General features: G+C 37.1%; 1 protein-coding gene across 3 annotated transcripts in view; it reads left to right on the forward strand.

Annotated features, from left to right (window-relative positions):
• Positions 1-16,209, forward strand: part of SLC22A16 (solute carrier family 22 member 16) — a 33,947-nt gene extending 17,738 nt beyond the window's left edge. The window contains exons 2-8 of one of the 3 annotated variants that reach the window (XM_030448283.1): positions 906-1,382; positions 4,191-4,308; positions 6,198-6,747; positions 8,644-8,771; positions 9,153-9,262; positions 9,733-9,832; positions 15,984-16,209. In XM_030448283.1, the coding sequence (XP_030304143.1) occupies positions 906-1,382; positions 4,191-4,308; positions 6,198-6,747; positions 8,644-8,771; positions 9,153-9,262; positions 9,733-9,832; positions 15,984-16,196 (1,696 nt within the window). In that variant the 3' untranslated portion in view covers positions 16,197-16,209. The remainder of the gene's footprint in view (positions 1-905; positions 1,383-4,190; positions 4,309-6,197; positions 6,748-8,643; positions 8,772-9,152; positions 9,263-9,732; positions 9,833-15,983) is intronic. The other 2 variants (XM_030448284.1, XM_030448285.1) reach the window with 2 other exon arrangements.
• Positions 16,210-22,430: the final 6,221 nt, after the last annotated feature.

Consider the following 22,430-nt stretch of genomic DNA (forward strand, 5'->3'; position numbering starts at 1 on the left):
AAGCCATGTTGTTTTTTTCTGAACAGATGTTTTACTAATTATGTGCAAAATTTTAACATTAAATTGAGGAAGAGACCCTTATGCTTAGATTATCTGAAACTGTCTAGAATTTGCTAGAGTTCATTGCAGGTCTTTTGAAATGCATAAGACGTGGAATTTATATACTAAGATTTACTTGCATCTCAAGAGTGTTTTAAAAGCTGTTAAAATACTAAAATTCATACATAACATTCTTTTACTATGTTCGTTTTATGATACAATCTTTAATGCATAACTGCACACCCTGTTTAAGCCAAAACCCAGCCCAGCGTACAACTATGTTTTGGTACAAAACATTTCACATTATTCAGATTCTATCTTCCCCTACATGTATCTACATGTATTCTATTTTTGTCTTTCAGAGGCAGTAAAGAAAGATGGGAGATGGAATACAGTTATATAGATACAATTAAGTGAAACTAAGGGCATAATGTTTGGTTTGTTTTATTTGATGTACATATCTCTGTCCCTTAGAACCTGAGCCTGGAAGATTTTGGTTTCTCTAACCATTCCAGCTATTGAAGGCCTTTTATTGAGGGGATGTACTACACATAAATGGAGCATAGAAGGTGGCTTCAAACTAAGTGCTTAAGCTCAGAATTCTTTCTTTTTAAATGTTCATCTTCTGTGTATGACTAAAGATATGATTAAAAGCACTTATTTCCTGAGTACTTATGCTCTGGATCTTTTCTAATCTTTGGTTTCCTGCAGGGCTTAGCTGATATTGAAGCAGGGCTACATAATAAAACACTAGACACCTTAATGATATCTCCATTTACTGATCCTAGCAAAATAATTATGCTGATTTGCTTTTTTTCAGGTATAGAATGCTCTTCTTCAGTGAACTTTTTTCTTTTCCTTTACAGATTTCAAGCATGTGTTTATTTTGCATCTGTCTTTCAAGCTATGTCATGTGGTATACATTACTTAGCATCTGTGTTCATGGCTGTTACTCCTAATTTTGTATGTGGGATCCCTGGAAATGTGAGTAGTGTTCTTTTCTACAACTCCTCTGAATCAAGTATAAAGGACATCTGGACACTATGGACATCAACAGAAAATTACGTTGTAGTCCAGCTGGAAAATGGAGAAATTTGGGAACTTAACCAGTGCAGCAGATCTAAACGAGAAGTCAGTTTGGATCTGGCATATGAATACAAAGGCAACAAGTCCATATTTTCATGCTCTGATGGATTTTTCTATGATGATACAAAGTGGAAGAGCACTGTTGTTACGGAGTGGGATCTGGTCTGTGAACGAGAATGGCTTGCAAAATTAATCCAGCCTACATTCATGCTTGGAGTCCTGATTGGAGCAGTGATTTTTGGTGACATTGCTGACAGGTAAAGTGTCATTTTCTGATAACTGAAGCTTCAGACTGCAGTAACTTTGTGTTTTCAACCTGTTTTGTTGTTTTCATTCATTGTGTATTCACAGTTCAAGTTGGATATAGTTTTACTCACAGAGGTGTTTAGCTCAATTTCTTTTTCTAACAGTGAGTACTAATTTTAAAATGTATTCACAAATCATTTGCTTTCAGAATTTTTTTCCTACTTTATATCTACATTATTCTAGACCTTGATGCCTCAAATTGCCTTGTGCATATGGTAATTGCCCCCAGTTTTTTGTTTGCTTGTTTGTTTTGTTGGGGTTTTTTCAGGGGTGGGGTGGTGGGTTTTTTTTAAGCAGGATATAGCAATAGTAAAACCTGGGAATAGATCTTCACTTTATTTTCCAAGAGGAGAGGTTTCTCATGGAAACAGATTTTTATTTCTGGATATGATAAACAACTGAAGGGCTACTGGGAGGATAAAAATAATGTATTTTAAAACCAGAAATTTCCTAACCTCTATCATTAATATAGCTCTGCGGGGCTCATGTAAAGGCTTTGAGGGTTTGTTCAGACCCCATGTTCCTAAAATAAACACCCATACACTATTTTTCCTTGCAGTACAATTGTAGTTTTTTCCCTTGAGTGATTAGATTAAACCTCAGTTTTTTGAAAGTTAGTCTAGATAGGAGAAAATAGTTGTCAGTGAGCTGTGCTATAGTTTCACTTATTTACTGGTATGTACAGAGTACTGTTTGAGAAAGAGGAGAGTCTGCTCATGGTGGGACTTGACCTGAGCAGTCCCTCACTCATGGTCCCAAGGCTGTTATTTAGCCCTCTCCCCTCCAACACTGCCTCCCTGGATGTTTTCTCCAATCATGCACTGGAATTCAGTATCAGAGCTGGCCTTGGAAGCATCAGTGAGATCCAGGATGTAGGTCTGTATCCTCCTGATTCTCTTGCTTCTCTCTTAACACAAACATACATATTCCTACCACAGAACACCTCAGAACACATGCTCCTCTACCCATATGAGATCAAATGCTTAAGATAAGTTGTACTTGGTTTTGTCTCAGACAGGTTATGTGCCTGTGTTTTGATCTGAAGACTGAGATAGTGTAATTTATCTCTTTCTATAAAGGATCTTGTTGATCTCTTTTAGCAATAGAGTGAAATTTTATCCCAGAGCTAACAGAATAAACAGAAAAAGCAGACCAGGTGTGTTGTTTCCTGTTTTTTCTTCATTATCACCATGCTAAGGTGTTGCAGCTACAACATGGGAATGCAAAATTAAAGATAATTTTTTTTTTTAACTTTCAGAACACATGGAATCAATCCTCCCTCCTGATCCAAGTCTTTGTATAACCATATTTAATACAAAACCAGAATGTAATGCCAACATTTGTTCTGTGTTCCTTTAAATAATTCATAGCTTTATCAATTAATATTCAGGCATGATTTATAAGTTTATGATCACATTGTTCTCATTTCCACTAATTGAAGCCATGGACAGCCAGTTAAAATAATACGCACATTCTGAATTGCAGATTTACAACTGTGAATTTTACAGCTGAAAGTTATTATTTTCTGACACGTCCTGGCTGGTGGAAAATAAGTTTGTGGGTTCCTCCCATTCCTAATTAACAGATTTCCCAACAGAAGAGCTGTGACAGCTGGGACTCACTGGGATCTCCTCTGGCAGGGTTCAGAGACCAAATACGAATGACTCCAGGTCAGGGTTGGAAAGAACTATGCCCTGTGGCTGTTTGGACTAAACCTCCTATTTACAACACCCATTTTCCAGGATTGTTTTAATGTAGTACCAAATACAGAGAAAAACCCACAAATGAGCCTACACCCCAAAAGTCCTCAGGCTCTATGCCTAAATGTAAAATTCACATCTGTGAAAAGTTGACCACAGTGAAGTAGATAGTAAAAGTCCAAGAGAATTTTATAAAGGAAAAAATGATTCTGCACGGTTTGTGTTACAGAACATTCTCAATGGAGTGTAGTGTATCTCCTGCAGACTTCTAGGCTCTCTCCTCAGAGGAGCTTTGTATTGATAGCATGTGCTAACTTCTTAGGGACAACTCCCTCTGCTTGGTATATTTTCTTCTTGAGATATAGGAAAAAGATAAATAGAAGTTTCCATTTTCTAAATGCCCCTCTTTTTACACTGGAAATTAATGTGTTGTTTATCGGCAGCAAGTATGTGACATGAGGTTTTTTTGCTGCTAGTGTACCAGCTTATTGGATTTTTGTTCTTGTACCTGCATGCATGTGTGCTGTGATGTGATCAAGAAATAGAGGAACTATGTAATTGTCATTTATTAGATAATTCAACATTAACTGGACAAAGATAAGTTACAGAGGCCTTTCATTAACATCCAGATTAGCTGTAATTTTGGCAGGAAATGGCATGTGTTATTACAGCTGACTTTTCTGAGAAATTACTAAGCAGGCATTACTTAGTATAAAACATCTGAAAAGGCAAGTCTTACCTATTCTGTAAGACAAAGTAAGATTAGTTATGTGGAAATTAAACTTGAAACTCTAATTAGGCAGATGTAAGGCCCACTTCTGCATGTTGCTTCCAGCCAAGAACAGTGGAATGGTAGTTGCTTCTGTAGGAGCTTCTCCTTCATGGGAACAGCTTCTCTTGCATTTTGTTTGAATTACTCACGTGGCAAGGAAAATACAGGAAACTAATGTAGAGCGTTAAGTACAGTATTTTCAGATTTACTTCCAGATAAGCTCTCAGGAGTTGCAGGTGTATTTTAATAGAATGTTTGTGGTTATTCATAATTTTATTAATTTGCAGATTGGGAAGACAGCGTGTTATATGGTTCACAAGCACTGGTCAGTTTGTATTTGGCATTGCAGTGGCCTTCACATTTGACTACTACAGTTTCGTGATTGCGCGCTTTCTCCTTGCTATGGTAAGAAAGGATGTTCACCCTGGCTCTTTTTATGTGTCATTTCCTACCCCTTCTCAGGAAAAACTCCCTTTTGTTCTTATTTACTCCCCCACTTCACTATTCTAAAGCCCCCTCTGTTGCACTTATTTCAGCAGAGCAGGGAGAGTCTGAATGTTCTTGGACCACAGCACTTTTCCTCTTTGAATTAATAGAAAGCACCCGTATGAAGCAGTGTTTGGTACTTCCTCCATCCCAACCTCTGCTGGACTGGTAATTAAATACCAAGTGTGAACAAATAGCTCTGGATTCTGCATTGCAGCTGCCATTGCATTTCTCTTTATTGTCAGAAATAACTGACTGATTGTTAAAATAACTAATCTATAATAAGTATGATTATCTCTATCTCTACCATTTTGAGTGATGGAGGAGAGATGCAAGTTTTCTCTTCCATGCATCTCTTTTGTCTATTAGTCTACACTTGAAATACTAAATACATAGGTAGGCATGTTTCATTCCTAGATATTTATACTGTACGTAAGGGTGTTCCAGGATCTGTGTTTATGCATAGCTATACATATACTTTTTAATATGTGTATGATATATATCCAATATCTAATATATATTCAATATTTATACATAACCAATTTTAAATTAGATTTTTATATCTAAAAGTATAACTGTAAATGGATAAAGAAATTAGGAAGCCATCACAAGAAAAATTATGTAAGTTATTTAAAGTAAATTTGAAAATAACCACATGATTTAGCGTATTCTTGCTGGCAGGGCATTAGTGAAGACAGGGCCTTGGACCTGAAGATCCCTTTGCCTGATTAAATCTCAGGCTTTTCTTGCAGGAAAAACTGCGTAGGCATTTCAGCCTTGAACAGTGAGATCAACAAGAGTTCCTCTATTGACACCCTTGGCTGTTGATGCTGGGGCTGGGATAGTTTAGAAAAGCAAAAAGCTCTGACCAATGCTGTGGGTTTTAAACTGCTCACTGGGACTGATTTGTGAGCCAAAGGTCTGAAGCTCTGGCCCCATGCCACTGAGACCAGTGCAGATTGAGTCTTAACAGATTCAAACAGTACAGATTTATAAACTGCAGGATTTTTAACCAGAAAATTGAATAACTGAAACATTTTACTGGAATGCTTTCTTGTCTAGTTTTTTTGTGTATGTTTTGAAATGTTTTGAGATACCAAGATTTTGACTGTTACTATAGAAATGGAAATATGTGTATGTTCAATAATATATTTTGAATGAAGAAATACTATGATGCAAAACATGCCAGTAATTGCATTCCTTTAATATGGCTAGATAATGAATGAGAACTCATAATTATATAAATTAAATTATTTTCCAACATAATAAAAATTTGATTTTGTGAGATAATTTACAAGGTTGAGGAAGATAATTGCTAGTAAATTTGCAGTTCCCTGACATGCAGATTATTAATATCCTACCTAAAAGCCAAGGTCAGGATTTGCACAAGTGGCAATTACTCAAGGGAAGCTCATTTGACCAAGCATCATGTTTGGTATTTCACTGAGGCACCTAATTTTTGGAGATGAGGGCTTGATGACAGCAGCAAACCAGGCTCTTTTTCAGGTGTCACTTGCTGGCTCTCCTCCACTACAGAAAAGCATCCAAACTAACTTCAGATTTAAAAATACCTTTTTCAGGAAGTCTGAAGGTTTGAGTTAACTTTTGCTCCAGTGATTTGTTTCCAGAGTTGCCTTTTTCTGCCAGTGTGGCACAAGCCAGCGCAGTGCCAATGAAGTGTATGCAGATGTGGAACACTGTTAGCTGTTTGGGTTTTGTGTTAGTTGTTGAACAAGGAGATTAGATACAAACATCTATTCTTTTTTTTTCTTTTTTTTTTTTTTTTTTTTCTCTTTTCCACCCCCCAGGTTTCAAGTGGCTATCTGGTTGTGGCTTTTGTTTATGTGACTGAATTTGTTGGCATTAAAGCACGAACCTGGGCTTCCATGCATGTCCATGCTTTTTTTGCTATGGGAATTATGATTGTGGCACTCGTGGGATTTTTGGCTCAAACCTGGTGGGTCTATCAGATATTTCTCTCCGTAGCAACAATTCCTTTTGTCTTCTGCTGTTGGATGCTCCCAGAAACACCTTTGTGGCTCCTGTCAGAGGAAAGATATGAAGATGCACAAAAAGTAATTAATCTAATGGCAAGATGGAACAAAGTAAGCACTCCCTGCAAAGTTACTGAACTGTGCTCAGTCCAACAAGATGGTCTAGTCAGTGACAGAATGGGTGACAATGACATATCCTCAACAAAGAAGCACAACATCTTAGACCTCTTTTGTAACTGGCACATGGCAAGAAGGACCATCACAGTCTGGCTCATCTGGTTCACCGGGAGCTTGGGGTACTACGTCTTCTCCCTCAGTTCTGTCAGTCTAGGAGGCAATGAATATTTAAATCTCTTTCTCATAGGTAAATATAATTTTGTACATTATTCTGTTTATGACAGAACTAGAACATAACATTTAGAAATGTCTAGAGATTTGACAGCCATTTTTTAAACTTTGTTCAAAGAACCTTGTTCAAAAAGTTTCTTGCTAACCGTTCATGAAGTTAACAAACACAGGAGTGTAATTCACCCCAAATCTCACCGTTTCTCAAAAAAAAAATAGAAAGATAATTTCAAATGTGTCAATGCACAACAATTTTCTAGTCTGTTGTTGTGGCTTTAAACCCATGTTCTGCTTGTCTCCCCTTTGCCTGCAAGCCTATAGTAGTTCCCTGCAAACACCAAAATAAGCAGACCAGCAACACAGAATTTCCACATCTCTGTTATAGGCACAAACTAGGGAAACAAGAGAAAAAAATTTATTCCTTTAATCACTTACAGTCACGATATATTGAGTCAGTTTGTATAGTAAATAGATTCATAATTCTCAGAAGCAAGAGTAATACTAGTTTTCTGAAAAGTGTATTTTTAATTTAATAGTTGTGATATGCTTTTCATTTTGTTGATCTGACTGCAATTTTTCTCTGCTATGTAGGTTGTTTATGAAGGCAGCCCAGTGCATTCAAGCCCTGGTCCAAAGTTTGTTAAAATCAGTGAAAATATTCCACTGACTTCAGAAGACTGTAGATGAAGCTCTGAGCCAGCAAAGAATTTAATCATGCACTTTGCTTTATGCAACTGAGCAGCTCAGTAAAGTGAATGTGACAGTTTATGTTCATAAGCACACAGGAGGATTGGGGCTCTTCCGAATTCCTTTTGTGCTGTCACATATTATAGTGAATTGATAGGCTGATATGTTGAAGAGTGGATGCTATTATTGCACTGAAAACTGTTACAGTGGAGCATAGTGTGTAAGCCACCCTATACTCTTCCAAAAATATTTTAGCAGACAAAAGAAAACTGAATAATTGCAACCTGCTTTTACCAACATGAGCCCAAACTATTGTTTCCCAATTAAATATATTGGCACACTATATGTGCTTGGTAAAGGCACATAGCATATTTGTTCAGAGCTGCATCTGGTTTTCTTCCTTGATTTTACAATGGAATGCTACAATAGTGGCATTCTTCATAAACAAGTTGGTTTAAAACATGTCCAAACTGGGTTAGGTGCAATCTAATTTGTTTAGGGACAAATCATGTTTAAGCAGGGTTTGTGAACAGCCAAATGCCAGTTCCTTTAGAGCTGCAGCAGTTTTTCTCTGGAAATAGACATTAGGAGAAGAAGATCTGAGTAAGAGTGGGATATTGTAAGCAGCTGCCCACTTTTTAATGGAGAAGAGAAAGCTGGAACTGTACTCTACTTAGAGTGCTGGCTCAGAGAAAACTGGACTTGCTTGTCTTTTACATAGAGGTGATTTGGTAGCTGAAGCTGGGGGAGGTGCTTGTGGCTTCAGTTTTGTGTCCAGGTAGAAGCTGGTAGACCCAGAGAGGTGTGTTGGTGTGACACCAGCAATATTCCTGGCTGGCACACTTAAGCTGTTGATGTGAAAAAAGCTGAAGCAAAAAGAGCAGCAAGAACAGAGACTTTTCAGTTACCAGTGATAGTGTCAGAAAGCAGAACCATGGCCTTCCTGGTTTCTGTACTTTTCCACCCCAAAGAAAACTGGAGCTGCACCACTCTGTGAAAAACATGTCCCTTATCATTCTCTGTCCCCCACTACCACATTTCAGGCCATGTGTTTTGCTTTCTGTTGCCATTTTTGTTACAAATTGAACTAGCCCAACAAACTGGTTATTTCTGAATATCACTCTTCTATTATTCCCAAGATTAAATTATTCCTTATACAAAGGAATTTAGAGTTAAAACATAACCATGTGTGATCATGACTTAAACCAAAATAATTTCATACTGACAGGTGCTGTGGAGTTGCCTTGCTATATCATTGCTTGCATTGCCATGGACAAACTGGGGAGGAGAAACACACTCATTCCGTTCCTTATTTTAAGTGCATTGATCTGTGTTTTAATTATGTTCATACCTCAGGTTAGTCATATATTATTGAAAGTGTGCCTATAGTAGAAATTTATTTTAAAGACTATCTGTAAATGCAGCTGCTTTTTCTAAATCATATAGTGGACTAAAGGCTGTTTTTGAAATGCAGCTACCAATCTAAGATAGATTTCTATATTTTCAGTACAATTATCATAGTTTCATTGCTGGAGTCACATGTAAAATATATCAGGGCTTTAGTGAACCAGGAGTGGTTGAAAGTTCTGTGGACAATACTTATTGAGACCATTTTAAAAAAGCAAGCAATAAGTATTGCTTGTTGCTTAAAGAAAAGTCACTACTTTTGAAGGATTTAAATTAATTTTGGAACTGTTATTTTCTGGTGATTTATTTCTTTGTGCTCTCTTCCAATAGGATTTCAATATATTACTTATTTTAGCAAATATGGCTGGAAAATTTTCCATAGGTGTGGCATTTGGCCTTATATATCTCTACACAGCAGAACTGTACCCAACAATTGTAAGGTAAGAACTTTTACCGGTCATATATTTTTCATTGTTATGCTATTATTTCCTTTTCTTTTCTGTGCTTCTGGGCCTGATCCAGCAGCTCTCAGTATTAATGGCATTGACCCAAAAAACTTGGCATGGTATGAATTCTGCTACTGCTGCTTCAGAGTTGTCCAGTATTTGTCTGTATAATAAATTTTTATTTAGTTTTCACTTCCATCTGCATTAACTGTTTTCAGTGAGGAGCTAGAAGAATACTTAATGCTTTCTCAAACATTATTGCTGCCTTTTTAAAAAGTCCTGTGATCTATGCTGAATGATTATCAATTTTTTAATTTATTATAGAAGCAGCTGAATTTCACTTCAGTATAAATTGTCATTGGTGAAGCTGTAGCTTCCTAGTATAACTGCATAAAGGCACATAACATCCTACTGATGGTCTGAGTGTCTGTGCACTTCTAATGGTTTGCTGTGTTTTATTGTAGATCACTTGCTGTTGGAAGTGGAAGCATGATGTGCCGTGTAGGAAGTGTGGTTGCTCCTTTCTGTGTTTATCTGAGAAGTGTCTGGATTTTCATGCCACTTGTAAGTATCTATATGAATGGTGAATATTTCTGGTTTTGAAAACGTGTATGTGTCACTTGTTTTCTCAGGAAACAAAAGCTAAACTTTTATTTTGAAAAGGACATTGAAGGAACCATTCTTGTTCTAAATTTTAAGTCTCAAAGATTAGTAACTATTTATATTATTAGGAATATGCAACTAAAGCAAAAGGGAGACTTTGTGTCACTGAAATCTGACATGTTTTTATGACGGAAGACATAAAAAGATTATGCACTGAATTGTAGTAGAAAACTTACTTTTAAAAAATCCATAAAATAGTAATTTATCTAATGCTTAGCATTTAGGAACTTCTATGGCTCAGTCCATACCACTTTACTTTGCAAGCCTAGCAGTTCTTGACCACACTCCTGATTTATTTTTACCCTTTTTAAAAGGCACAGTTCTTCCATTGTTGGAATTCATCATGGGTGGCTCTTTTTTCTTATATTATTCCTTAATGTTTTCCATTATTTCCTGGGACATTGCATCTTTGGAATAGCTTTCCAAAAGAATCAGGGGATGTCTTATACATACTATACTTTCCATTCACTACTGTCCCAGCTGTTGTATTTTCCATTTATAAGAACTTAGCAGAACAATTGATGAGACAGAAAAAGAGAAGCAAATGATAAGGTTCACTTTGACTTTGGCAAGGAACAGTACCTTGGACTCATTAAACACATCCTACTTGTAGGTTACTCTGGTCATGTTACCATTAAGTTTTGTCTTCTGCCACCAGTTGTCCCATGAGAAAAGAGGTGGGACCATTCTTGGATGGACTTTTAACTGCAATATGTTGCTTCAGATCTGTTTTTGACAAAATATTTTCTCTATTTCACAGATGAGTCACATTTCTTCATTACAGTTCTGTTATGAAGCATCTGCTGCTTACAGATCTTACAGCTATTCAATTCTTCTTTTCTCCTGCTGGATAATCTATGCCCATATATTTAAAAACATAAGGAGTTTGTACAAATTTACATTCAGGCTTTAAGAAGATAAGAGTTTACTAATGATTTTTAAATAGTTTGAGTTCTTTTAAAACCCTTTAGAATTCACTATAATTAGCATAGTAACGTTATATGTAGATTACACACGTCAGAAGGTAAAAATGTAATGGTACGTGTCTCTAACCTAGATTCCTACTCTAAATTTTTTCTACCACACTGGAATTTCCTGAAAAAATGGCATTATATCCTCTTGGTTTTGCAACTATAAAATTTTCAGTTATAGATGTTAAAGACCAGTTTCAGAGAATTCTTGGAAAATTGTTTCATTATTTCAATTAATTGCTTCCAATTGTTTTGCATGAAAGAGAATGAAGCAGACCACAAATAAATTTATTCCCACAAGTTCCTAAAAATGTTTACTGTCTTAATAATGGCCACATAAAAACAAAGATGTGATTCCAGAAAAGGTGAGGAAACATTTGGGCAAGAGAGTGTTCATGGGAGAACATTCTTTTTCTCTTGTCAGTGTTTTGCCTTTATTGGCTGAGATAAGCTTTATCTGTGCAGAAGTGCTGCAGTTAAACCACAGATGGGGAATGCTCAGAAATGCTGCAGAGCAGTGCAAATGGCATTATAAGTAGGAATTATTTTAGCTATGAACAACTATCAGTGTAGAGAAAATATCCAGAGTGTTTTTAAAGTTGTGTAGTAGTTCAAAATTAATATGTTTTTATCATTAGTTCCTATAATAAGAGTATTTGTCAGTTTATTAAATAGGCTTGTCTTGAGTTGGAGAATAGTGTGCCAAGTCTCAAGTAACGTGTGTTTTGGAATGAAAGTGAAATGAAATGGATTACATTTGTAAGTAAACTGATATACATCATACTGATCTATTTTATACACCACACATTGTCAAGCAGTTACCACTGCTATTTGTTTGACAGGCTGCCTCCTGTACAATCATACCTCCTGTGAGTAATGCAAGCATCTCATTCGAATGCCCATAAATCTTGAATAATTTGCCATGTGTGTTTTTCATACAACAACTTTCTAAAAAACTTACAGTAAAACGAATGTTCCATGTATAATCTGCTTCTGTTTTTCAGCTGTTAAGAACTGTGTCACAGTAACCCTTTAACAGATGTGGGGTTTTCTCTCAGATAAACTCCTTGTGTGTGTGCATAGAGACATTTAGGTTGGGCCCTCACTGAAGCTGACGTACTGGCTGGGAATACATTCTCCTGTATTACAGGAGTGTGTATCCTGCTGTCCTGTGATCATTCTCCAATCCCAGGGTGTCCTATTACTGGCACTGGCCTTTAAGTGGTGGCAGTAGAATGGACTGCAGATCCCCACACTGGAAACTCCAGTTTAAAGGCCTGGACTGGCAAGCCTATGGTTAAAGATGTTCTCCCCTTTCTCTGAGAGATGAATCCCAACAGTCTCTAGGAGACCAGGTTTCCCAAATGGGTGCCTCCACACCTCTCAGAAGAGAGTCTCCTACTCCTGTCACCCATTGCTGCTTCTAGTTAGCACTAGCTGTTATACAGTGAGCTGACTGGGCTGCCTTACTTGGCTCCAGCAGCTCACCTGATGCAATATGATTTTCATCTTCAGTCTGTAGTAATGTGAAGTGGTTCTGCAGGGAGACATCAGGCTTTGAGGGAGGTCTCTTCTTCCTGCTGGTTTTTACCTTTGAGAGCTTCCATTTCACCTCTTCATTATTGGCTTCCATTAACCATAAATTATAAATTAAAAAAGCTCCATGGAAGTCAGTAAAATTAAATAAATCCAAATTCTCTGTATAATACTAGTGGATTTTGGGGACAAAATTTAACCTTTTTTTTTTGTTGAAGTGGAATTTTGTAAATAAGATCACATTTTAGGTTGGTTCAGAGCTGTCACATATGATATAAATAGCAGACTAGAATAATATTTTTTTCTCAGAAGTGAAAGTATTATTTTGTAGGGAGATTTAATTCAAGTTATCTTTTGCTTAGATTAAACCTATTAAGTTCTCGTCACAAACCACTGTGAAATTAAAATTTTTCCTCTAAATAGGGAGGAAGACAGAAAAATGGTGGTGGTAGATCTTTTTTTGAAGTTATTTATGGTAGCTCTTAGAAACTGATGGCTCTACTGTAGTGTTGACAATATTTTGAGAGCTTGACTAAGCAGCAAGTGGGATTTCAAATGAAGACCCTGAAAAAGCAATGAATTTAAGCAGGTACTCCTGCCAAATTAACTTCAGTGGAGCTTAAACATACCTAAATGCTTTGTAAAATAGCACACTTTACTCTATATGCATTTAACTCATTGACCACATCAGAAGAACATTTTCTGATGCTGAATCCTATATATATTAAATAGTACTTACATACAAAATGTACACATTTGTTATGAGCAAGAAAAGGGCTAAATTATGTTAGATACCCCATGAAGAAGTATGCCAAGATAAGATTGCAAAAGACTTTAGGTTTTCCCTAAATGTGAGTATCTTCATTGGAAAGTGTGGTTACAGCTACTAAAAAGGTAGATGACATTTGAGATGTCTTTTCATTAACATACTTTGACTTAATTGTTTTATAATGCCTTTCATAGGAAGTATTGGGAAATGTTTTGTAGGGTCAGGGAGAAGAGAAACACAATAAATAAGTCAGCGTGCATCAGCTTTCACATTGAAAAAAGAAAATTAACATGTAATGGAATAGAGTTAGGAGAGCTGAGATAAAAACCCATGAAGAAGTATGCCAAAATAAGATTGCAAAAGACTTGCTTTCCCTAAATGTAACTTCATTGGGAAGTGTGGTTACTGCTCCTGAAAAGGTAGATGACATTTGAGATTTCTTGTCATTAACATACTTTGACTTAATTGTTTTATATTGCCTTTCATAGGAAGTATTGGGAAATGCTTTGTAGGGTCAGGGAGAAGAGAAACACAATAAATAAGTCAGCATGCATCAGCTTTCACATTGAAAAAAGAAAATCAACATGTAATGGAATAGAGTTAGGAGAGCTGAGATAAAAACCCATGAAGAAGTATGCCAAAATAAGATTGCAAAAGACTTGCTTTCCCTAAATGTAACTTCATTGGGAAGTGTGGTTACTGCTCCTGAAAAGGTAGATGACATTTGAGATTTCTTTTCATTAACATACTTTGACTTAATTGTTTTATATTGCCTTTCATAGGAAGTATTGGGAAATGCTTTGTAGGGTCAGGGAGAAGAGAAACACAATAAATAAGTCAGCATGCATCAGCTTTCACATTGAAAAAAGAAAATTAACATGTAATGGAATAGAGTCAGGATAGCTGAGATGAAAAGGCAGGAAAGATGGTGGTGTGTATGCTTACAGAATATGAGAGTTTGCTGGGGAATAAGAAGTAGGTTCATGAGGAAGGAAATAATGAGAAGAATGCAAAGTGTCTAAAAGACAGAGAAGACACATACTCAAAGCACTCTGTATTGCTTTAACCTTCTTCTGTTTGGCATCAGTAGTGACCCTTTTCTCACAAACTCCAGGTGTCTATCAGCTTCAGTATCTTTTACAGCCCTCAGTATCCTCAAGTATAAACTTATGACAGCCAAAAGGACGTGCATAAGAGAGTGGAATAGCTGCCATGTGTCTACTTATCCTGTCTTTCCATGGCAGAAAAAACCATATTAGTAGTGAAGAGGAGTTTTGACACTTAGAGAACAGACTTGTGTATTTTGGAATCTGTATTTTAAATATTAGTCCTACCACATATATCTATGTTGCTCAGAGTAATTTCCTCTGGTCACATTACTGCTCGGATTTTTTTTTTTAATTTCTCATACAAAAAGCATGACTTTTATTTTCACTGTAGTTTGTAGTCTTCAACAGTAATTTGCTTAATTTTTTTATTTTGTCAGGCTATATTTAATACAAGTGCAAGAAGAGGAGTGTACACAGCAGCATGAATTCTTCTTCTTGAAAGAGTGCTTGAGACAAGCTGCCCTCTTCTACTGGAGAGGGGGCAAAAGCAGCACAATGTATTTGCATGAAAGTAGCCCTGTTCAAGGTTACACTGGAGAATAACAATTCTAAAGCACCTTTCTGACTTAAGGAGAAATCTGACTTAGATGCAGATGGTAGCTGGCCAGTTCTTGTCTCAAGTTCTCTGTGAGCCAGGTAGGCGTAGCAGTTCCAAATGCTTGGAAAGAAAGTGTTAAAGAATCAGGACAGATCTGAGATTTAGTGTAAGGCAAGATAAGGATAATAGGGTATCAAAGTGTGCAATCATACAATGGAAAAACACCAAGGCCAAGCATGGTGTACCATGTGGAAGCATTTCTATCAAAAGTGATTTGGGTCATTTATAACCTGGCATTGGAAGAATGTCAGGTTTTTAATGCTGTTTGGAACTTTAGAGGAGGAAAGTATGAATTGCTCTCATTGAACAAGAAACAGATTTAAAGGGACGGAAAAGATACTCTTGGAACATGTATATGCATCTACCCCCCGCGAGCCTGATCCTTGCACCAGTCGTTCTGCAGTAAGCTGTCATTGCTGAACTGTGTACACCATGGAAAAATCCAAGATGTGATCCCAGTGCAGTCAGTAGAGGCCTGCACCCCTAGCAAATCATGCACACTGCAGTTTAGCAAAGTATGCCTGGTGAGAGGTAGCTCATTATCTGCTGAAGAGCTTTCCTGAGCCAGGGATGTGCACTTTTGTGGCTCCAGGCCATCAAACCATACTGGGAATTTTTGATTTGGCTGTGTGCAGGAGGAACAGGCACTCAAGTACTGGGTGGAATAGCTTCAGGAGCTGGAGTCTGAATTGAGTTTACAGGTGGCAGGGAAATTGTAGCTCTGTAAACATTAAGAGTATGCAGTCCTAGAATCAGTTCTTAAATACATACTTGATAGTAATACCAAATCTCTTGATTTGATTTATACATACTGTTCTATCAAACAGAGTTATTCTTGCTTGCACTGTCTTGATTTCTTGTGGAACCAAACACTTCATTCTGCTGCATAATGTTTCATTTATGCAACAAAAAAATGCAGACCTTTTATAGTTATCCTTTAATACTTACAATCTTTGCTTTACATTACAGTTCCTTGTGCTTTATTTAAATGTACTCTCAAGCCAGATCAAAGATACTGAAGAACTTGAAACACATTTCTACCTTTACATCTTCTGTTTATGTCTTCTAGTTGCTTGTTGGGATCATGGCTCTTCTGAGTGGAATATTAACAATAATGCTTCCAGAGACACTGGGAAAACCATTGACTAATACTTTGGTGGAAGCCACAGAAATGGGAAAAAACAAGAAAAGCTCTTCAGGAAAGACTCCTCCAGCACTCAGTGGTGCAGCATCAGAAAAGATAGAGATGTTTGGACGAGAAACTGTTAGCACTGAAAAATAAAGCATCAGCAAAATGGCTATTCCCAATTTCAATTATTATCTAATTTATAAGATCTTTTAATTCAAGAGATGTGACTGTTCTACAATATCTGTGCCTTTTACTTTGTATCCAGTCTTGCTTTTTCAATAGAGCAAGTATATAAAATCTTTTCTATGTGACTGAGGCACTGCAGGAAATTTGATGGGATTTCTAGATCCCTTGTCAAACTTGCCTAGACTTTAGAAAACCTACTTGACCTGCTCTGACAAGTTGGAATGATTACTCCAAATGTCAGAACCTACCTGATTACACATATGTGAAAAAATATGCCAATTCTTTGTTTCACATTTTCTGCAGTTAGATTTGTAAGCCCACACAAAGTGCCCTTTCTGCTGTTGAGCTGTTGCAGCTGACAGTTACAGGCTTGAGACTTCAAAACACAGTAAACTCATTTATAATTCAAGAGAAAAGCCTTAACATTGCATGAAGTCATACCAATAATTTTAAAGTCAAACTAATTTGTTATTTTGGGTTTTTTAATTTTTCTACTAGAGAAAGTGCCATTGCTGGCAAAGGAAAGTATTCTATGAACTGGCTTCTGACAAAAAATAACACTAAGTTTGCAAATTCTGCAAATAGTTTGTATAATATTCTGTCAAATGGCAAATGTATTTTTATTAGTGATTTTAAAAAACGTTCTCTGGATCTACTGCTGTCTTAGTAAGTTTTGTTTAGATTAGGTAAAACTAAAATGCCTGATGCCTTTGAAAGTCATATTCATTCCAGACCATTATTTCAGGGCTCACTTTTTTTCAGCTCAGTTCTGGCACTGGATTCTTCTTAACTTTTAAGAGCAGCACCAGAAACTTTGCCGAATGCTTCTATCAAGGCATTTTGAGTTCCCAGTGGAAAATGATGAATGGCATATGGATCTTATTCAGGCTCTCTGCACAGAGGTGGACTCAGTTATTAATGAATGGTTAGTAGACATGGTATCTACATGTATTTTTTTCTCATAGACCATGTCTGTAGCTCATTTTTTCTTTATATGACTAAAAAAGCGGTTAGAAATACCTAATTTAAAAAATGGTATGTGGAGGACATTCATCAATAAAGGAGTTACCAGTTACTCTAGTAGATGTAATCAAAGTGTCTGCTCATGTTGCTGCACCACATGTGCTCATCAACAATTATATACTGGTGCAGGGATTCTGCCTTATGGCTGTGGACCACCGAAAACTGATAGATAGGAATGCATCATTCTAGCTGCTACCTTTATGGCTTTCTGTCCCACCTCCCCTTTTTCAGGCTGCTTCCAGACCTGATGGCTTCTTCTTTGCCTGAAGATCTGTATGATTTCACTTGCCCACCTTTGGTTTGAGGGAAGCAGCACAGGAACCTTCTGTGTGTTGAGGTTCAGACTGTCCTCTCTTGTCTAGGCTGCATATCAAGCCTGTCATCCCCAATTTTAAATCAGTGTTCTCATGTTTGCAGTATCATCTCATGGGAACAAGTTTTCCTTGTTTACTTATTTGCCATGTACCCCACAATAAGGTATCTATAATGTAGATATATGCTGTAGAGCTTAATGATCACATTTCTAAATTATATCTGCAGAGTCGTATTAGTTTCAATGACTTCTGAAACCAGAATCATAGTTTACATCCCCTTAAAAAAGATTTTTTTCTGCACTGCAGAAAACACTGTTGTAGAGTGTCAAGTAGCATTTTGGTCCTTGTATTAGGACCAAAAAATCATACCCTGTAGGAGGATTAACATGCTTCAAAGCATGGAAAAATCAGTAAGCTTAAGGAGATTCTGTGTGGTAATTATATGGAAAGCAGAAAGGGATCTTTATACTCCCTTCAATTCTGTGGGTGTTCCAGTGCTTGCAGAGAAAACCTCCAAAGAGAACAACATAGAATACTATGGCTTCTGTCCAGATGTCTTAGTTCAGCAAAAGCATGTGCTTAACCTTACCCGTGTGAGTAATCCCATCATTATTCAGAGAATGATGTGAATACATACTTTGATGACTGAAGATAAGATTACTCACACGCTGTGGCTTTTTCTTTTGCTGAAGAGCAGACCTAGTATTCTTCCACTGCTTTCAGATCCCTCTCCACTTCCCAGAGAAGAACAACTCCCCTTATTTGCAAGATCTGGTGCCAAATCCTGCATGCCCTGCCTTAAACATGGGCTTAACCATGCAAAAGAGAAAACATCATGTGATAGACCTAACAAGGAATCAAACTGGAAGTGTCTAGCATTATAACCACCCTCTACCCACTGTTTATTTTGGGGGGTTTTCACACTAATACTCTCTCTTTTTTTAGTATGTGGTCCTATCTTAAAGTTCTTAGTCTTGACTCCTGGGAAAAGTACAATATATTTTTAACAAGGTACTAAAAAACGATTAAAATTAAATTTTCTACTTCCTTATGTGCTGAGTAACTGATTTGGGGGTTACCCTGCTAAGAACAGTCAATTCATGTTCTGTGTTGGTTTGACCTGAGGGCCTGGTCATCTGTAATCAGTATACATAAAGAAAAAAGTTTAAAAAAAAGGAAAAAGAAAACATTGGAATCCACAGTAATACTGAGCAATCCTTACACGCTAAAGCTTAACGATGATTCAATAAGAGTGTAGCTGGATGGCTTTTAACCCTGAAAGCCAGTTCTTCCTGTCACTGAAGTCAGTTGGAATTCAGTCTTTGATTGAAGTGAGACTTGAATTTCCCTGAATTAACGTTGTTACTTTTTTCCCCTGGAAATAAAAACTTTATTGATCTACAGGTGCACCTTTTTTTTAAAAAAAATTTTATGCATTAGTATCTTAGAGGATGCCCTAGTGGATCCCATTCTTTAATCTGAGGAAGCATTTTCCTGTAAAAAAATGAAATAGCATTTGTCAATATCTTTAGCATTTCTGTTTGCTTGTTTTATCCATATGGAGAAAAATATGGTTAACACTAGTCATGTGTTATAAATGTAGCATAGACAGGGTGAGTTGATTTGTTTCTCGTAAATATTCATAGATTATCTAAATCCCTTTGCAAGAGATCACTGAGTTTGAGAACAAATGCTCCTGTTCCTGTGGGACATATTTTCCTCTTGTTGCTCACAAATATAATCCCTTTTTATAGTTTCTTATCTGAGTCCTTCAGTTCTTTTGGTTTTGTGTTTGTCATCTCTACCTCAGCGCAAATTTATTGTGCTGATCAATGTCTCTGGAATTACACAATGGTTTTATGAGATTAGAATTCTTACCTGTATTCATTGCTGGTCACTGTTGCACAATGACAAATATTTTCCCCCTAAATTTGATACCATATTTCATTAGGCATTCTTGCAGTTTGTTAAGGACATACTTTCTGGTTTAAATAGAGGAATGAGAGCAATTATTTGTTTAATGATAACTAAGGAAACATAGTAAATGTATTTGATATTTTGAATCAGTATTTTAAAATTATATGAAAAGAAGTATTTTCTACTTTTTCGAGGTGGCTTCCAATTTTTTCCTGCAAATTTATGTCATTTAAACTACTATGTAGAAAAAAAAAAAAAAGCTATGCAAGCTATGTGCAGTCTGTCAAATGCTTTAGGTGGTACCCTGAATGTCTGAACAGGGGAGTGAATCCTGCCTGGAGGCCGAGGGGTTTTGTGTAATGGCTCTGTGGAAACAGAAGATGGTCTGACATCCAATCTCTGGGAGGGTAGATTCTGGTGTTCTCCTCTGTTTCACAGCTTCTTTTTACCAACTCATTGCTTGCAGTCTCTTAGGAAACCTCCATAGCTTTGAGCCTGTGATCATCTTTTGTAAGGGCTTAAAAATGCAAGGTCACTTGCACCATGGAGGCATGATACCAGAGAGGTATTTGGGGCTGCAAAAAGAAGGGTCTGGGATTCATACTGTACCCTTGTACAAACACATCTCAGAGATGCTTGTGTGTATCCCACGGCAGATTCATAGGGGAGAAATTAAACTCAGAGATTTAAAAAAAATATTAAGAAAGAGATGAGTGTTGACTCAAGTTTATCAGAAAAAATTGAAAATTCAAGTAAATGCCGTTGAGCAGTATCTGCATTGCAGTATCTCTCGTGAAGAAAGGTTAGAGCAGATCTATGTATTGGTAACCTAATAATTTTGTACAAGATTCTTTATCAGGTGGAGCGTGCTTTTGGTAACATGGGGAAAGTGTATATTCATGGGAAAGTGTTTGTTTGCCTAGAATATATGGGATTTGTACAGTATCTAATGTTTTTTAATATGTATTTATTATCTGCAATTATGTGCAAGAATAAAGTCAAATACATGTTACTTAAACTTTGCACCTTTACATCATTTAGTGAACTCCAAACAATCTCAAGCACTGCATTCAATTTGTAGGAACTGGGCTGGTGCTTCAGTGTTCCATGGAGGTCCCTCTGGTTTAGGATGGCAAGTGTCACCTGTGTATCTTTTTACCCTTTATGTCTGCAGCTGTAAATCAAGGTTTGGGTAATGTGTTAGGTGGTGACTATGACAAAATGTGCACTGAAAATGCAACATTTTGTGTTTCAGTTGCAGGAAGAATATGATGTAGTGAAATGAGGCAACCAGGTGCCACTAATTGCCAGGTAGTGGGCATGAGCTTGTGTTAAGCCCACCTGTGCCTGATTAGGGTGGGCCCTAAAAGATGGGCCTTTTATTTGCCCCCTAATCCTGCTTATGCGCAGTTGGGGCCCGCCTTCATCAGGCACAGGTGGGCTTAACACAAGCTCATGCCCACTACCTGGCAATTAGTGGTACCCGATTGCCTCATTTCACTACAATATGACTTTTTTTTTAACCTTTATTTATATGCTGGCTGGGGCAGTAGTCCCTTGAACAAATTCAGTGGTGACAAAAATAGCTGCAGATACTGTAGAATGGATCTGAGTTGGTTAAAAGAGAGAGTAGTTGACTGTAGGAATGACAAAACAATGTAACTTTTAACCACTTGATATTTAGTGGCTGTGAAAACTTACTGTCATTTCCTTGTGCAGGAATTGGGAAGGGTAGAGAGGGTAGAGAGTGCAAAGAAAATGAGAATTGCAGCAACCTGTAGCCCTGTTCTTTGTGATCTGCTGTCTTATCCCTTCTCAGCAACCTATTTCTTTTCCCCTTCCCTTAAATCTCAATTTAGTGCAAATTAGTTGATTTTTCACACATACTTTATTAATCTGAAATTTTCAAGTTACACCCATCAATTGGCTTAATCGTTTGTGTTCAAAATGTCCCATGGGGAGATGAACCAACATGCACAGGAATTAAAAAAAATGGCACTTGGGTGAGCCTTATGAAGACTCTTTCCATGGTTTCATTGCCAGTGATGAGAACGGAAGGCAGTTTTAACTGAGGTGATCATTAACACAGAAAAAGAAACAAGAATAAATGGGTAATCTCCTAGTAAATATTTCCACAATGCTTTTCAATAGGAATGTCAGCACTGGTGGTATCTTCATTATGTTGAGAGAGTTTCCCCAGACATAAGTAAACAACACAGTAAAACTGCAAAATGAGGAACAATTTACCCTTTTAACTGAGATGTTAAGTTGCCATGGACATTGATGCCTGACTTTATCTTTGAACTAGTTAGAGAAGTGGCAGAGAAGTGATCCATGCTGTTCATAAGGTCAGAAACAGGTCAGCACTACCATGTCCACAGAGCTAATTTTTGCTTATTGCTACTGCTCTTTTCAAGCGAGCACAAAACAAAGGTAATGTTAATGTAAAGGAAACACACCTCAAGCACTGCTCGAGCTGGGTTGATGATGTGCTGGGATGCCACTGCTGGTTATAATTCAGAAACAGCCCAAGTATGGCCAGGGCTGTGTGTTTTATGCCACAAGCCTGGCACTCTCTTCCTGAGTGAGCAGATGATGACTTTCACTCAATACAATAGCTACTCTCACAGAGTGTTCTTTGAATAGACATACACGAATGTTGCATTTGGAGTCCTACCTAGCCAATCTGTTGGTTCAAGATTACATTTCACAATACACATAATAATATGTACCCAAACATCCAGGGTGTATTTAGTGGTTGGGCTGTTACACAGATCTTCTTTCACTCCTTGTGCTTTTTCCCATCTTTCATGAGGAAACACCAACATCTGTAGCAAACGTCTTCTCATACCTTGAAGGCCTCAAGACAGTATAGTGATCTTCACTTAACCAGGGCTATGGGGAGTAGCACAAAGAGACTTTAATTGTGCTGCTCATTTCAGTGAAG

Source organism: Calypte anna, chromosome 3 (assembly GCF_003957555.1).
Source record: "Calypte anna isolate BGI_N300 chromosome 3, bCalAnn1_v1.p, whole genome shotgun sequence".
Classification (NCBI taxonomy): Eukaryota; Metazoa; Chordata; class Aves; order Apodiformes; family Trochilidae; genus Calypte; species Calypte anna.